Source organism: Tursiops truncatus, chromosome 1 (assembly GCF_011762595.2).
Source record: "Tursiops truncatus isolate mTurTru1 chromosome 1, mTurTru1.mat.Y, whole genome shotgun sequence".
NCBI lineage: Eukaryota > Metazoa > Chordata > Mammalia > Artiodactyla > Delphinidae > Tursiops > Tursiops truncatus.
In genome coordinates, this window is record NC_047034.1 from 68,985,233 (window position 1) to 69,002,889 (window position 17,657).

Sequence of the window (17,657 nt, forward strand, 5' to 3'; positions counted from 1 at the left end):
GGTGAATACTTCATTGTAATCTTGTTAGAGAATAAATCTCAAGGTAACTGGTGTATTGTTGTACTCTACAGAGTAGTTTGACATAATCCAATTAAATATTAGATGACATCTACTGAAGAGGATGATTTTGGTTTAGGTGAGTTAGTTCTAAGCAATTCTTTGTCACAGTAAATGGAGAGTAAGATCAATTATCCAGGAAGGCCACTTCTAGCTGATGTCAATGAAGCCATGTCATTAGCACTGGTTTTCCTTTATAGCAGGGATCATGCATCCAGTTTGTCCAGAAGTAAAATCAGGTATTAAGGCTCAAGTTAAAAAGACAGAGGGACTTCCCTGGTGGTGCAGTGGTTAAGAATCCACCTGCCAGTGCAGGGGATATGGGTTCGAGCTCTGGTCCGGGAAGATCCCACATGCCACAGAGCCTGTGCACCACAACTACTGAGCCTGCACTCTAGAGCCCGTCAGCCACAACTACTGAAGCCTGTGCACCTAGAGCCTGTGCACTGCAATGAAGAGTAGCCCCCACTCGCTGCAACTAGAGAAAGGCTGCACACAGCAACAAAGACCCAACGTAGCCAAAAAATGAATAAAAAAAAAATAAAGCTATAAAGCCTAAATTCAACTTGACATAAAAAAAAAAGAGGACCAAATGATATATAAAACCTACAATAAAAACTACTGTATAGGGCTGCCTTGAGAAAAATAAACTATACGGAGGCCACATGCACAGTAGACAATAAACATTTCTTTCCTTCAAAGGGGGTAGGAGAATGGATTTGTATACTTCTATCAATGAAATGAAGCTTAGGTGTGACAAGGGAAGTAGCATGAAGAGATATTTTAGTACATTTACAGCCAAACATTGGGGTAGACCAATTGCACATGTCAGAGATTATAAATGTAAAACCATAAGCAGATGCTGGAGGCTGCTACCTGATAGGACACTTTCCTTTGAAGACTGAAAATAGCCATGCTGGTATAAGAATATGAGCCAGGCCTTCAGGTCCAGACCTGAAGTGACCCAAGTGTGAGCACCTTAGCAGAGGATGCAACATGGTGATGTGCAGATCAGGCACCTAAAATCTCCCTGTGTTGGGGAGAAATATTGGATCATTGGGTATAATGATAAGCCTTGCATGTCTCCAGCCAGATGAGTGGTTGAGGACCCTTTCCTGTGGTCCATCCAGGGCCTGGAGGAAAGACTACAAGCCTCCCCAGAAATGGGACTGAGCCTGATGGAAATGGATTTGGAGTACCAGTTGACAAATTAGGTAGGATGGTAAGTCTGTGATTTTTTTTCCCCTATGTTTTTCACTATCGCTAAGTTTGATCTCCACGGAAGCAAGGATTGACCAAAAAAAAAAAAAAAAAAAAAAAGCAAACAACTCCAGATCGTTAAAACAACACCACCAACGATATAAATACCCAGGGAATTTCCTGGTGGTTGACCTGGGTTCAGTTCCTAGTTGGGGAACTAAGATCCTGCGAGCCATGTGGCCAAAAAGAAAAAAAACAGAAAACGCAAATCAGGTTTCAAAAGCATAGATTTCTGATCCTTAGACTCCCAGGGAAAGAAGAGGAGTGCTGTGTTGATTTCTAAATAACGTTATCCTAAGATAACCAACCTCTAGTCTCAGGTGGATCGACAAAACTTGCCTGTATGCCTTCCTTGCTGTTCTCCGCCTCCATCTTATCTATGCATCTTTTCATTTTTCCTGTAACAGAAAGTGGATTAAGTGGCCTTGCTAGCCTTCTTCTTCAGAAAATGCAGATTCCTAGCTCAAATTTCCTAGATTGCCTGGTCCAGTGATTCTTAAATTGTGGGCTGCTTAATACAAGCATCATCATCACCTAAGGTGTTTATTGTAGATTCATTGACCTCAGACCTACCAGATTAGAGTCTCTGGATATAGAGCCCAGGAATCTGCAATTCACAAGCTCTTTTGCCCAATATGTTTTTAGAACCATCACTTTAGTGTCTTCCTGGCAGCTCAGATGTCTTATCTGGAAGACATGCCTGGCTCCCAATAAGCTTGAAGGCAGGTGGTGATCTTTAAAGAAAGATCTAGCGCATCTTGAGTCAAGTTATCTATCCCCTTGCCCTGCCTCTCGTACATTATCTGAAGACTCATTCAGTTTCATCCCTCTACCCCATGTCCTTTAATACACACAGGTAAGTAATCTTGTAAGTTTCCACCACCACTCCCAGGATGGTAATTGCTTAAGCACACAGGGCAGATCACAGACAGTCTTAAAAACACATACTGAGCTCTTACCATAGTCCATGCACTGCTCTAAAGTCCTTTAGGTATATTTATTGGTTTAATGACAACCAATGAGGCAAGTACTATTTTATAGTCCTCATTTTACAGATGAGGAAACTGAGGTCCAGAGGGGTTAATTAACTTGCCCAGAGTTGGGATTGAACCTAGGCAGTCTGACTACAGAGCCCCATGCTTCTAACCACTGTTTTCTACTGCCACATGCAGTAAAAGTTCATAGGCTGTACTTACACCCCTAGTGGAGTAGGGAGGGTATGGAGATGCATGCATGTTTTCTCATGGAGAAGCCATTCCAGGATGCCATATAGCCAGCATGTAAACTACCTTTTTTGGGGCACTGGCAATCTCCCAACTTTTCATTTTGTTATTTTATGTTTGGGAGAATGGATTGCACATAAAAATCCTATTCAGCTTTGGCATCAACATAACATTAGGCAAGCTATGCCCTTGACAGACTATCGAAGTTCTTTGACGTGGAAGCCCCTACCTTTTCCACTGTTAGGTGTGCCCTTAGACATCATTTCATATTCTAGGAAGCATTCATCAAGGGTACGGAATCATATGAGAAATTCTTTAGGACAATGATTCTCAAATTTAGATGCTAATATTATAATCACTTGGGGAGCTTTTAAAAATCCAGTTTTCCAGGTCACACGCCAGGTTATTACAGCAGATTCTCTGCTGGTGAGATCCAGGTATCAGTATTTTTTTTTAATTTAATTTTTTTTAATTGCAGTGTAGTTGATTTACAATGTTATGCAAATCTCTCCTGTACAGCAAAGTGACTCAGTTACACACATAGAGACATTCTTTTTTTTAATTATAATTTTCCATTATGGTTTATCACAGAATATTGAATATAGTTCCCTGTGCTATACAGAAGGACCTTGTTCTTTATTCATCCTATATATAATAGTTTACATCTGGTAATCCCAAACCTCCAGTCCTTCCCTCTCCTTTGGCAACCACAAGTGTGTTCTCTGTGTCTGAGTCTGTTTCTGTTTTGTAGATAGGTTCATTTGTGGCATATTTTAGATTCCACATATAAATGATGTCATATGGTATTTGTCTTTCTCTTTCTGACTTACTTCGCTTAGTATGATAATCTCTAGTTGCATCCATGTTGCTGCAAATGGCATTATTTCATTCTTTTTTATGGTTGAGTAATATTCCATTGTATATACGTACCACATCTTCTTCATCCATTCATCTGTTGATGGACATTTAGGTTGTTTCCATGTTTTGGCTTCTGTGAATAGTGCTGCTATGAATATAGGGGTGCACGTATCTTTTTGAATTATTGTTTTGTCTGGGTATACGGGCATCAGTATTTTTAAAGCTCCTTAGTTGATTACAATGTGCAGCCGAGTCTCCAACAGTGGGGGCTGGAGAACCACTGTTCTAGGCTGAGTGACAGCTTTGAAAAGACTACTGTTGTCTCTGACTGGATGTGTTGTTTCTGACCGACTTGTCCGTTGCTTCCTCTTTTCCCCATGTTATAGGGGTTCCAGATTGAACTCTGAGAGCACACCAAACTTGCTCTTTAGGCACTGGAGTCTAGAGTTGTAGGTACTTGAGGATTAAATAAAATGATAGCTCTATATATACCATGCTCTTATTTATTCATTAAAACTGCACTGTGATAACAAGATAACAAACATTGTCTTGCAATGTTTTTCTTTATCCCCAGTCAGTACTTGGTGTCTCTACAATTGAAATGTTTTTCTGATCTACTGGGACTTTAAATCAGGGAGAAACCAAAGTGCCAAGATGTCTAGAAAAGCTGAAATATTTAAGTATTTTTACAGGGACATCATGAACTGTAAAAGGAAGAGAGGAGAAGCCTCCCAAACAAACATATGTGAGCAGGAAAAACGTCACATGGCAAACTGATCTATTACACCTCTCTTCTGGTAAAGTTCACCCAAGACTCTGTCATATGGCATGAGTGGTTACAGTGCTGTCTTGGCAGATTACTGGAACCAGGGGTGGCTTGTGAAACGGTTCACCTGGAAGGTCTTTCAAATTCTCTTTTCCTTTTCCTCTGTCTTCTCTTTCTATTGCTTTAGCTCTCACTCTCCCTATCTCTATGTCTCTCTGCCTCTCTCCCTTTTTCAATTTTAAGCTGTGTTCAGAATATCCATTATGGACATAGATCTGATAATGTGATGGGCTCCTTGAAATCAATAACATTTCCAAAGAGTCCACCCATCATACTCGTAGGTGCCTTCTTTTGACTTACCTGGGGAGCCCAAGGTTAATGAGAAGGCAGTTTGGGTACTGGGAAAACACCTTCCTTCTTTGTCCCAATCTTTTACCTATTATATATATTTTGTTCTGTTCAAATTATGCATATATCTTTAATTGGGCAAATGGTTACAGTAAGAAGAGAAAATTTTTTGCAGCAAGTACTTTAAGTCAGTCTTTTAAAAAATAAGATGCAAAGAGTTTGGGAAAGGTAATTTAAAAGAAAATTTAACTATATACCATTATATAGTTAACAAAACAAACCTTTCCAGAAATGTATCAATACTATAATTTGCAATAGTTCTTTTCTCTTGTGTGTTTAGAATATGCTATCTGCATGTCAGTTAGTTCTTCCAGTCAAATAATAAATAATGTCTATTATCAATTTCTCATTGAATGGCAATGGGAAAACTCATGATGAATAAGCTCAAGATTCTTTTTACATGAAATTATAATGTTTTGGGATTAAAGCCAAATAGCCACAGACTGGGTGTCCTATTCATAAAACGAAACAGTAGCTTTTGGAGCTTCAAGGGCTACTTATCTTTATTCTATTGTCTCTTTCCTTACTTCTTAATTACACACACACACACACACACACACACACACACACACACACACACACACTTTATTTTATAAGCAATATAACTACATTATGGAAATGTTGTTAATGAGAGAAGCATATCCTTCACACAATAATTTCATTACCGTGATAAGGACACTTACTTTTTGGGGGGTATCCCTAATAGATTTTTTTCTAAACTAGTTACTTCATTTAAAAAATAGTGTATAAACAAATTTACGCTATTTTTTCCCATATTATACTATTATAAGCATTTTTACATGTTGTAGCATAAAATTCACAACCAACCAATAGTTTAAAGGACTATCCATTCTATTTAGTGGAGGTAGATGTATCCAGTTTCCTTAAACATGCCCCAGTTTTCTAATTTTTCACTATCCTAAGTGGTGTTATGGTTGTCTTTGTGAGTAAAATGTCTCCCCCACCCCCAAACTTTTAACAGCATTTCTCCAGAATGGATTCACAGGGTGTGACTGTTTCAATTCACAAAGCACTGCCACACAGAGCTGTTGGAGCACCAGTAGGCACCATGGACTCTCTAATAAATGACCCATATTGATCTCTTGTTTTGTCTTGGTTTGTTTGCTCTTAGAGCTTTGATTTACGGCTCCAAGGAGCGATTTTGGAAAATCATTTAACCATCAGCTGAGACAATCTGACTATTGCACTTATAAGGTGAAAGTGGAAAAGACCTGAGTCAGAGGGATTTCAGGCGTCCAAGCCCCGGATAGCCCAGCCGCTGCTACTCTTTCCAGGAGAATATCCTAGATTCTGGGCACAGTGACTGCAGGGAGGGAACATGGAGAAGCTGTCACTGTGTTTCCTGGTCATCATTAGCCTCCCTAGTGCTTTTCCCCAGACAGGTAGGCACTGCTTCAGGTGGGCGCTGGGCTCTTGTATCAGGGCTACCTATGCAAAGCCAAGTTAGGGAAAATAGTCAGAGTGGGGGAGGGGTTGTGTTCTGGGAAAGAGGGCAGTCTGTGGTTTCTAAATCCAATCTCTCTATACATAGTGAGAGAACACATGTTTGTGGCCTAACAAGGTTAGAAAAGAGACAACATGCCCCAAACGGAGTCACTCGTGTTAAGCCCCATGTCAGCAAACCAAGACCTAATACCTAACCTAATTGCAGCTTCAGCCTCTCCCCAAAATGTGACCTTTCACCAGTCAATATGAAATTACTTGGTTAAGACTAGAGGTTACCCACCTGATAAGACTCTCTCCTTCCCCCATAGAAAGGTGACCTTGCCTGAAATAATCTACTCTTCATTAGAAACTTCCTCTTCCTACCCCTTTCCTTTGGTACAGCTCTTTGAAATTCCTTTCTGTCTGCTAGATGGCTGGCTGCCTGCTTCATGAATCATTGAATTAAAGCCAATTAGATCTTTAAATGTACTCAGTTGAATCTGACTTAATTTAGCAGATTTGGTGTCAGCGATGGAATCCACAGAGCCCTTCCAAGATCTTCTAAAACAAGAAACACGGGCATTGTACCCTCAGACCTTTTGGAGTTCTGTCCTTTTCAGAGGGGCCCTGGGTAAGTTGCTCTATGTTCTGAGCTCTGCTCTCTTTGCATCAAGCTCCTGATCTAATTGGCTTGCCAGTCAGTTCCCTATTTGATTGGAAACCTCAGCCCTTGGTTCTGTCCCCAGATTCCATGTTGGGAATGACCGATGGCTCAGTCTGGAGTTCTCCGTTGTGTGGAACCCCAGTCTGCAGTCCCTATTCTTGGGGGTCTGCTGATTCAGTCCTTTCCCCAACCCCCAAATTCCATATTGGGAACTGCTGGCTGTTACCAGCTGAAAAACTGGACTGGGTTTCAGATCATACTGGGTCCAACTTAAGCTAGACTGGGTCTAGTAAATAAAGGTTATTGCTAATGGGATTCATAGAAGTAAAAAAAAAAAAAAAAAAAGAAACCCACAAAATTGGTGAGCATGGCTAAGGCACTTAAAAGCTGTTAGAGTGCTCACCACATAACTAAACTCCTGTGTTAGGGTAAGTTGGTCATGGGACAGTTTATATTGACACTAGATTACCTGCCAACCTCAAGAAAATTTCCATGCTAGAAGGTACACTGTAAAACACCACACAATCCCCAACCCAGTGGCACATCCCTCTTAGATATTAGTTTGCCTCTGAGAGACCCAAAGTCTTAACTAAAAAAAAAAAAAAAAAAAAAGCGAATCCTTGAATTCAAAAGAGTTGAGCACGCTGCCTTCCAGCACACCTGCTTACTTTATGTCTATGAACTATACTGCTAAAAGATATAAATACCTACAAAAATGGCTAAACCTTACTAAAAACAATCTAGAATTACAGTGGCCATTATGGGGAATGTTCCAATTAGTTATGATTATTTAAGAAGTGCACCTGAAAGTAAGGGTTCCCAAATCAAACAAATAGAATTAGATACCAGTTTTAATCAGCATGCAGAAGTCTCCAAAAGGCTTCAAAATTCCAAACTAGCTTCATTGATAAATGCATTGCAAAAGGCTAATGAAAAAGATACAAGAAGTACCTAATACAAAAGTCTAAGATTGATGTGATTCCTACTATTCCTCTTTAGCTCCTTTAATTGAGTCTCAGAGTCTACTGATCCTCTGTCTGAATTGTCTTTACATTACTGTAAACCAAAGTGGCCTTACAGACCCCATGTCTACCTTCAGTGGAGGGCCCCATATGGGCGCCTCCCAGAGTTGATGAGACTCTGAGGGATTTTTCTGGTAAACTGCGATGTTATTCCCTTAAACATCCAAAGGGAAACTAAATTAAAATTAATTAAAAACTTTGCCAAATTCTGATAGATACTGGAGCTTGCAGAGGGGATCTTGGGAAAACTGGCAGAAGCCAGCAAAAGGTAACAATTCTTATCAGAGCCAGCTCTCCTGGATCTCTGTGGAGAGGGGAATAAAATATCTTTTGCAACCTCTTTGGGGGACACCCCTTGGACACATCCAAGAGGTGTTCAATACTGCGAGAAATAAAACCATGTACCTGGGAGGGAAGGAGAGCAAACTGAAGATAATATGGCTAGATGGGAGGATTAACCGCTTGGTATTTTTTAGGCTGCAACCCAATTCTTTGAGGAATTAAGAGCAATTGCCCTTATCTTCTCTAGAAACAGTTCAAAGCCCACCTGTTCTTTTTACCAATCCTGAAACTTCCCATATTTATCTCAAATAAATATTGTAAAAATTCTGGCTTTAAGAAGCAAAGTTCTTCTCAGAGGAACTTGCATCCCTTCCCTGTACCTTTGAGGTGTAAATGTCCTACCTGGTCTTCTCCAGGAATTATTTTCTAGGCCAATCTCTTTAAACTACAAACTCCAGGGAGGGTAATTCTTATTAGGGGGAAAACAAAAGAGGAAGAGGTCATTTAAAACTTAGGTGAATGAAAAATCTTTTAAGTGTCTTCTCAAATAACATTATATTATATATAATAATAATAATAACAAATATTATTAAAAAGTTTTACCCATCTGAGCAGGTAACCTTAACTTATTCTATCTACCATAACAACTTAAATCCAGCTTTTTTATAACTAGTGAGCTGTGTATTAGTGTACCTGAATAGTGGCAGTAATATTAAAATGAAAGCTATAAAGTCTCTGTTTGCCTCTGTCACTTATGTGTGTCTCTCTATATATTTGTGTTGTAGATGTATGGTATTTTTCTACCTATGGATAATATTGCCAAAAATTAATCTGTAAAAGAGCACTATTTAATTGGCTTAAAGAAAATTAGGCACTTAAATAAAGTGTTTCTAAAATTTTCAGTAATATAATAGAAACTGACCCAAATGCTTTTCAAGTTCACACAATCTGGGAAAATATTGAATATTAATGATAATTTGAGCTTGTTGGTTTAATTAAAATGTCTACAGAGTTATATCTTTAGAGTTACCAACATTAAAAATAATGCAAACATACAACTTTTATTCTACCTGGGTTTACTAGTCAAATAAGTTCATGTCATCTCTGTTTCAAAATTTGTCAGCAAGAGAAATAACTTGGTATGATGAAATTTTCATGAGTAAACAAACTGTTGAGAACAAGTGAATTAAATAGATGTAAGTGGGAAAAAAGTTTTTAGGTGAACTTTTAAAATAGTTTTCCCACAAAAAATTTTTTAAAATAAAAAAATTTAAAAATACCAAAAAAAAATTTTTTTAAGAAAAATAAAATCATTTCCCCAAATCTTTTTGGTAAACTAACACCTTAAAGTTTTGCTAGGTTAAACTAAATTATGGACAATCATTAAATATTTAGATCATTTCCAAATAAGATAAAATACTGAAACATTAATTACTGAACACAGGTTTATCCACTTTTGGCTTCCTTTTACAGAGGAGCTAAATATGTTTGGTTCTATTAAACATGTTTTGTGCCACACTGAGAAATTTACTATGAAAAAGCAGATATTTCTAAAAACAATAAAAAGTATTTATACATTTGCCAAGCCACAAAATGCTAAAGTAAAAGACAGTTCACAACTATTTACTTCTTTATTTCACTAAATCTTAAATTTTCTAAGGGTTAAAAACAGAAATAATGAGATGAATATCTCCATATGTAAAGAAAAGAAGATGTGTGTTTTCAGTAAAAGAAGATATGAGGAATGAAAAAGCATTTTGTTGAATGAAAATAAAGTAATTTTGTCCTAAAGAGAGACTGCTTATTTCAGAATGGGAGAGGGAAAAAACACAGGACAAAATATGAATGTAAAGAAGAAAGTTGTAGAAGGTTTGTGGAAAAGGAATCTTTGGTAAGGGGTTTTATGCATGGTCAAGACTGACTAAAATGGAAATGAATTTAATTGAGTGAATAAATTTTAATATTAAAAGGAAGCAGGTATAAAATTAGAATCTGCTTTTCTCTCTGTGAAAACAATAAAGTTTTATTGAACTATTGGTGTGCTCTTGATAAGAGATTGTAAAAGTTTTGTAAAAGTTTTTTTTTCTTACTTCAAGTAATTTGCCTAGAAAGCAAAGATTTTGTGTCTTGTCAAAATAACTTCCTGTGCTATCTTTTTTTTTGCAGAGCACAGGTTCCAGACGCGCAGGCTCAGCTGCCTAGCCACTCCACGGCATGTGGGATCTTCCCAGACCGGGGCACGAACCCATGTCCCCTGTATCGGCAGGCGGACTCTCAACCACTGCACCACCAGGGAAGCCCTCCTGTGCTGTCCTTATCGCGTCTTTTGATTAGTTAAGAAAGCTGAGTCTTCTCTATTAAAAGAGCTACATTTTCCTTTACAACTATTTAACCTTCTGTATTTTCCTTTGAAGTCTTTAATTGTCATTATGGTTAAATGTATAACTAAGTATTGTTTTGCAATGACCTATGATCCTATTTGACCAAGGGCTTTACAATCTTTCAATATTTTTGACAAACTTCCTGTAAATCAAATTCTAAATGAAGTCATTTTGACCTCAAAGTAACTTTGAGATATTCCAGAGGACCCCTGGAAAATCTCAAAACACTTGTTCTCTCTCCTTATAAAAAGGAGATGTTAAACAAATTAGGCTTATTTGATATATTAAATTATATTGGAAGCATTGTCAAAGAAGAAGCAATACTAAGCCGCCTTTATGTTGTATTTGCATATGCTATAAATTTTATAAAATTTTGAGAATTCCTAGAAATCTGACATATCCTGGTGTAATGATTATCAGTCATAATTCCAGTCTTATCTTAAAACATTGTATGTCACAGAAATAACCAAATTTCCTTGTCAGTTCCATTATAATGAGCTCTCAACAGATTTTTTTTTTTTTTTTTTTTTTTTGCGGTACGCGGGTCTCTCACTGTTGTGGCCTCTCCTGTTGCAGAGCACAGGCTCCGGACACGCAGGCCCAGCGGCCATGGCTCACGAGCCCAGCCACTCCGCGGCATGTGGGATCTTCCTGGACCGGGGCATGAACCTGTGTCCCCTGCATCGGCAGGCTGACTCTCAACCACTGCGCCACCAGGGAAGTCCCCAGACAGTTATTTTTTTACTCAGATGCTTTTGCAGAAGTGTTTCTGCAAATGTGCTTCATCTTCAAAAAGATTATTGGAAAGGACTTTGACAAGTGCAGGTTTCTTGTAGCTTTAACATCATAAAACTAAATTGAGTAAAAATTTACAGAGCTAATGGAAAAACTGGATTCAAGCAAACAAATATTAATTACAGGGGACTGAAGGAATTAAGGAAGATGATTATAATTGTTTTGTTTGAAATATTGCAGTTTTCTTAATATTTTTTTCTCCAGATTTCAGGAAACCTTTTTTTCTTAAGCTATCTATGACTTAAAGCAATTTGGCAAAGTATACCTTTGTAAACAAAGATGAAACATTTACTTTTTCTCTCTACCTGATTTCTTGCAAATTTGAAAATTCTTAAATATTCTTTTCATGGCATCATAGTTAGTCATTTACATAAATTCAATAAGAATCTGTTCTCCTTGTAACAGTATACAAGTGGAAACGCTGGTTATACTACTGAGGCTTTGACAGAAATGTCATATTTGAGGGAGATGTGCATAGACTCGGATATGACCAGACACTTTTAAGGAACTAAGGTTGACTTTCTGGAGTCAGTAAAGCCCCTTGGAAAAATTAGCTTGGTACTTTACTTACAAGGTTCCAATGGAGCAGTCTTCCAAAGAGCTTATATGGTCAATCACTATTCTTGCTGCATTTATGTAAATAATTAGGCCAAGTTTAATACAAATAAATTAGTTTCACTGTGGTTATCTTTGATTTTTAAAAATGGGGTGATTTTAGAGAGAAAAGTTATGTGTGCACCTTTGTAGATATTAAATTCTCATCCTGTTGATTGTCCCTGAGGTTTTGTCATATATCTGCAAATTGGACTGGGTGCTGAATTCTTCTATTTTCCTTAAGAATTTGGCTATGAATCTGCAAATGAATGTTTCAATTTTCTCCCATCCTGATTTGGAATCACCAAGAACAAAGACTGCCCTTAAATCTCTTTGGAAGGGACTCACGGTCCTCCTCACTACCCAAATGACAGCCAAAAACCAGGGACTTGAACCTTAGGTACACATCTCACAGTCAAAGAAGACTCATTTGGCTTCTGGTCCTGCACACCAGCTGGAGATATCTCAGGTTGATGAAAAGGGGGGAATCGTTTACAAAAAGAGACAACTGACCTAAAATGGAGTCACTTGTGTCAAGTCCCATGTTAGCGAGCCAAGATGCAATACCTAACCTAATTGCAGTTTCACCTCTCCCAGGAATGTGGCTTTTAAGCTGTCAGTGTGAAATTACCTGGCCTCTCTAATGAGGTAATCCACCCAATAAGACCCCTTTCTTTCCCTATAGGAAGGTGACCTTGCCTGAAATAATCCACTCTTTTCTAGGAACTTCCTCTTCCCACCCTCTTCTGTCTATAAAAGGCTTTCATTTTGTACAGCTCTTCAAAGTTCCTTTCTATCTGCTAGACGGGATGCTGCCCATTTCATGAGTCATTGAATAACGACAATTAGATCTTTAAATTTACTCAGTTGAGTTTTGTTTTTTAAAAAAACTCTGCTGCTGACATTTCCCCTCTCTGTTTTTTTACGCTACAGATATGCACACAAAGGTCTTTGTGTTCCCCAAAGAGTCGGATAATTCCGTTGTGACGCTGACTGCACAGCTAACAAAGCCACTTAAGGCCTTGACCGTGTGCCTGCATGTCTATACCGATCTGACCCACAACGATAGCCTCTTCTCTTATGCCACAAAGCAACAATATAATGAGATCCTCCTCTTCAAGGGAAAGACTGCTGCATACAGTGTATCCGTGGGTGGAGCTGATGTCTTTTTCAAGCCTCCTGAGAGTTATCCTGCACCAATGCACTTCTGTGTGACCTGGGAGTCTACCTCAGGGATTACAGAGCTCTGGGTGGATGGGAAGCCCATGGTGAGGAGGAGTATGAAGAGGGGATACTCTTTGGAGACAGAGGCAAGCTTCCTCCTGGGGCAGGAGCAGGACGCATTTGCTGGGGGCTTTGATAAAAAAACAGTCTTTGGTGGGAGACATTGGAGATGTGAACATGTGGGACTATGTGTTATCACCAGAAGAGATTAGCACTGTCTATGCTGGTGGGACCTTCAGTCCTAATGTCCTGGACTGGCGGGTGCTGAAGGATAAAACACATGGTGAGGGACTTCCCTGGTGGCACAGTGGTTAAGTATCCACCTGCCAGTGCAGGGGACATGGGTTCGAGCCCTGGTCCGGGAAGATCCCACGTGCTGCGGAGCAACTCAGCCCGTGAGCCACAACTACTGAGCCCACGTGCCACAACTACTGAGCCCGTGTGCCACAACTACTGAAGCCCACGTGCCTAGAGCCCGTGCTCCTCAACAAGAGAAGCCACCACAATGAGAAGCCCACGCACCACAACGAAGAGTAGCCCTCGCTTGCCACTAGAGAAAGCCCATGCGCAGCAACAAACACCCAATGCAACCAAAAGCAAACCAACAAATAAATAAATAAATTTATTAAAAAAAAAAATATATTAAAAAAAAATAATAAAACACATGGTGAGGTGTTCGTCAAACGACAACTATGGCCCTGAGGCCCTTTTGTGAATCCTGAAGTTGCCTTTTGGGGATTACACCTTACATTTCCCTTGTCTCTGGCTCTGATGTTTTACTGCCCTACACACTGGGCTCTTGTGCCCTGGGAGGAGTGTATTTCCCTCTCCTTTCACCACTCTTTTTCCATGGGACAGTGCCAAGCAGAGGGTCTTATACATTTCTCCACATTAGAATTACCAGGTCACACACCAAGCCAATTAAATCTGATTTTGGGGGCGTGGGACCAAAGCATCAATGTTTTTTAAAGCTCTCCAAGTAATTCCAGTGTTCAGCTGAGGTTGAGAGCCATTGCATTTTAATGAGTGTTTAAGAAAAACTGAGCCGACTTTTTTTCACCTAAAAGGCTGCATGTGTCTAACTGTAGTCCTGCCAATATTTTCATTTCCCTTTATAGGAACACCCACCCCATTTATTGTGTTTTATTGAATTATCTAAAGAATACAGGAATAGGGCTTCCCTGGTGGAACAGTGGTTAAGAATGCGCCTGCCAATGCAGGGGACATGGGTTCAAGCCCTGGTCCAGGAAGATCTCACATGCCGCGGAGCAACTAAGCCCATGTGCCACAACTACTGAGCCTGTGTTCTAGAGCCTGTGAACCACAACTACTGAGCCCACGTGCCACAACTACTGAAGTCTGCGCGCCTAAAGCCTGTGCTCCACAACAAGAGAAGCCACCGCAATGAGAAGCCCACTCACCGCAAAGAAGAGTAGCCCTCGCTCATTGCAACTAGAGAAAGCCCACGCACAGCAACCTACCCAATGCAACCAAAAATAAATAGATAATTAATTAATTAATAAGAAGAAAAAGAATACAGGAATAGAATTTTTCCAGCATTCTTCCCCCACCATCAGGATGAGGTCATTACATATTAGAATTATCTTTAATTCTTTAATCCTTTCAATTTGAATACTCAAAAATTGAAAAAAGAAATGTTTTGTTGTTGTTTCTGTTTAATTTGTTCTATTTTTTTCTTCAGGATCACCAGTTTTCATTGTGTGAAATTTCCATTATTTTTTCTTCTCATTTATCATCATCCAGATCACTTTTATCGGTGTCCTTTATCCTTATATTTTGAGCTTTTATTTTTTCAAACCTAACCTTCATATTAGTGTTAGGGAGGAAGAATTTTTCCTCTACCCTTCTAAGTTCTTTTGGCTGATCTAAGAATTAAATTGGCATGAGACAGATTAACAGGAGAAAATCAAACAAAATTTAATAACATGTATACATGGGAGGAACTCAGAAAAATTGAGTAACTTGCCAAAATGATGAAAATCCTCACTTTATCATCTTCAGCTAAAGACAAAAGAGGATGCTGGGGGTAGTGGTTTGGGACTTCAGAAGGGAGGAAGACAATTCACACGGAGATGGAAAAGCAAACGTTTGATAAATAAATGTTTGCTGGACCACCAGAGACAATGGGACACAGAGTGGACTCTGACCTCTAGGACCTGCAGAGTTTCCCCTCCATCCCCTAGCCCATATTCTTTGCAAGTATCTCCAGTGATAGCTATATTCTGGAAACAGTCCTTGTATCTAAATACTTTTAGGCAGTTAGGGAGAAGGTCAAAGTTTCTTCCTGAGTCTTTTGGGCCTTGATTGTTTTCAGCCTGAAATAATCCACATGCCAAAGAAACATTTTGGGGTGGCAGATTTTGCTCCCCTACAAGTGATTTGTTTTTCTCTTTAGCGTATTGGGATCCTTACTATTTCTAATGTCATTTAAAATTCTACAATGCTTTGAGTTGTCTTAAATTCTTTCTTGGATTTAGTGTGTTTTTCTTCTTCAACTTTCATCTTTCATCAAGTCTCTGTTTTTCTTCAATTTGCTTGAGAGTTTAATGCAGTTGCTGCCTAAAATTTTCTAAATTTCCTGTGATTAATCTTTTATGAAGTAAATCTTTTACATACTTTAAATAATTTTCTTTTATATTTTAGTAATTTTCTGTCCTCCTATTTGTTCTAATATAATGTGAGAAGTGAGTTCTCTGAGTCTCCTTCCTGCTTACCTGGACACAATTAGATTCCCTAATAATTTAAACTAGCTAGCTGGTGGACTGATGCTTATATTAGTAGTTTCTAGTCATGCATTCCCAGCCCTGACATCCTGCAACTCCCATTTTAAATGACCCTCACCTCTACCAATTTCTGCCAACTGTCCCAGACTCATATACGTGCACTTTTTAAGATATTTGTGTCTTCATTTCTCTCTCAGTGAAATGACCTGGAGTGCTGAAGAGGACACCTTTGATAATAGCATCATAATAGGCAAGATGAGGTCTTCGGTTCTTTTGGAGAGGGTCATAACCTAAGGAAAATTTTACATCCCACTGACTGGCTCCTCCGCTTGGAATGAAGAAAGACTCATCATGCTGGCACCATTTCCCAAGTCTAACATCCATGGGTCCACAGCTCAGGGGTCAAATTTCATATGCACATGATAACCTCTGGGGCTCTGGGATCCTTTGCTCTCCACCATGTGTGGAGATTCTTGTTGCTGCTTGTGAAATAAAATTCATATTTTATGACAAGGCAAGAAAAATTTAAATATAAAAAGTTCTTCTCTTTCTGTTGGCCTTCTCCCTTCCCCCACTCTGCATGGTGTATCTGCATCATGCATTGACCAAACCTCCCCCATCAGCAGGAATACCTGCTCAACCATAAAGAGCATCATTCTCCTAGCATCAACAAGACAACTCCTTAAAAGATAATATTCCTTCCTGATCTTGTAAGGGGTCATGTGACCTACCACAATGACACTTAGATATGGATTATGTAAACTGTCAATAATAAGATGTCATTTGATGTTCAGCCCTCTGTCTCAAAAAACTTATATAACTGTGCCTTAACTTCTAATGAGTGGAACGGTCCTCAGAGCTTTCTGAGATGCTCTTCCTTGATTATAATCCTCAAATTTGGCTTGAATAAAATTTTCCATTTCTTTCTTAGATTGACTGATTAATTTTCATTGACATGTTCTGTCCTAAAACTTAGATCTGGAGAGGGAAAGTTTCAGGAAGACCTTTCTTACTTTAGATCTAAGCTGGATTCTCTAGTGGATCAAAATTTGCCTCCCCAAAGTTTATATCTTTGGCAGGAGGATTATTTTAGGATGATTATTTTTAAGAAATTGAAGACTCAAAGTGTTTCTTTTTACCTCCCCCTTAACTGCCTAAAAGAATTTAGATAAAGGATCTGGTCCAGGAAGAACACTCTCACCAGAGATACCTGCAAAGAATATGAGCTAGGTGTGGTAGGGGGAACTTGGCAGGGCCTGGAGACCAAAGCCCTCTCTGTCTCCCCTTGTCTCTGTATGGCATAGCAAACATTTGTTTACCAAACATTTGTTTTTCCATCTCTATGTGAATTGCCTTTCTCCCCTTTGAAGGCTCAAACCCCTACCCCATTCTCCTTCTTTCAGTGGCATATAAGTCTCAATTCCCTAACTTATCCTTGTGTCTCACGTTGATCTTGGAGAGGCAGCAGTGAGTGGTGGCATGAAGCAAGATATTAATTCCCTGCCCAGGAATTGAACCTGGGTAGCCTGGGTGAAAACCAGGAATCCTAGCCACCGGACAAGCAAGAGCTAGAGGCTAGAAGCTACTTTTCCCTGGCTCTAGTCCCCAGCGAAAAATGTATTTCTCATGGAGGTATATAAAAATATAAAAACAGGTACAAAGTTTATTATGAGAGATGTAGCACAACAACAAGTGGGACAGCACACAGAGAAGTAATTTGTTTAGCAAGGCAGAGATGCACCCCAGAGAGAAAGAGTGTGGGCATCCTCCCTAATGAGGAGGAGAGCAGAAAAGAGGTGGTTAAATAATTTATAAAGGGAAGTTCTTCCAGGTCTTTGTTTACCTTTGGCCAATTATCTGGTTTCTTTTTCCACACCTGACCTGCCCTAGGACCCTCCCCAACATGCGTGCGCTGCTTTTATGGAAGATGGAT

At 39.2% G+C, this 17,657-nt stretch overlaps 1 protein-coding gene across 1 annotated transcript in view; it reads left to right on the top strand.

Moving 5' to 3' along the window:
* LOC109549579 (C-reactive protein-like) overlaps nucleotides 1-16,917 on the top strand; it is a 77,714-nt gene extending 60,797 nt beyond the window's left edge. Inside the window, 4 exon segments of the mRNA XM_019932740.3 lie at nucleotides 1,147-1,279; nucleotides 5,705-5,975; nucleotides 12,690-13,117; nucleotides 13,119-16,917. Of these exon segments, the coding sequence (XP_019788299.2) occupies nucleotides 5,912-5,975; nucleotides 12,690-13,117; nucleotides 13,119-13,295 (669 nt within the window). The 5' untranslated portion in view covers nucleotides 1,147-1,279; nucleotides 5,705-5,911 and the 3' untranslated portion in view covers nucleotides 13,296-16,917.
* Nucleotides 16,918-17,657: the final 740 nt, after the last annotated feature.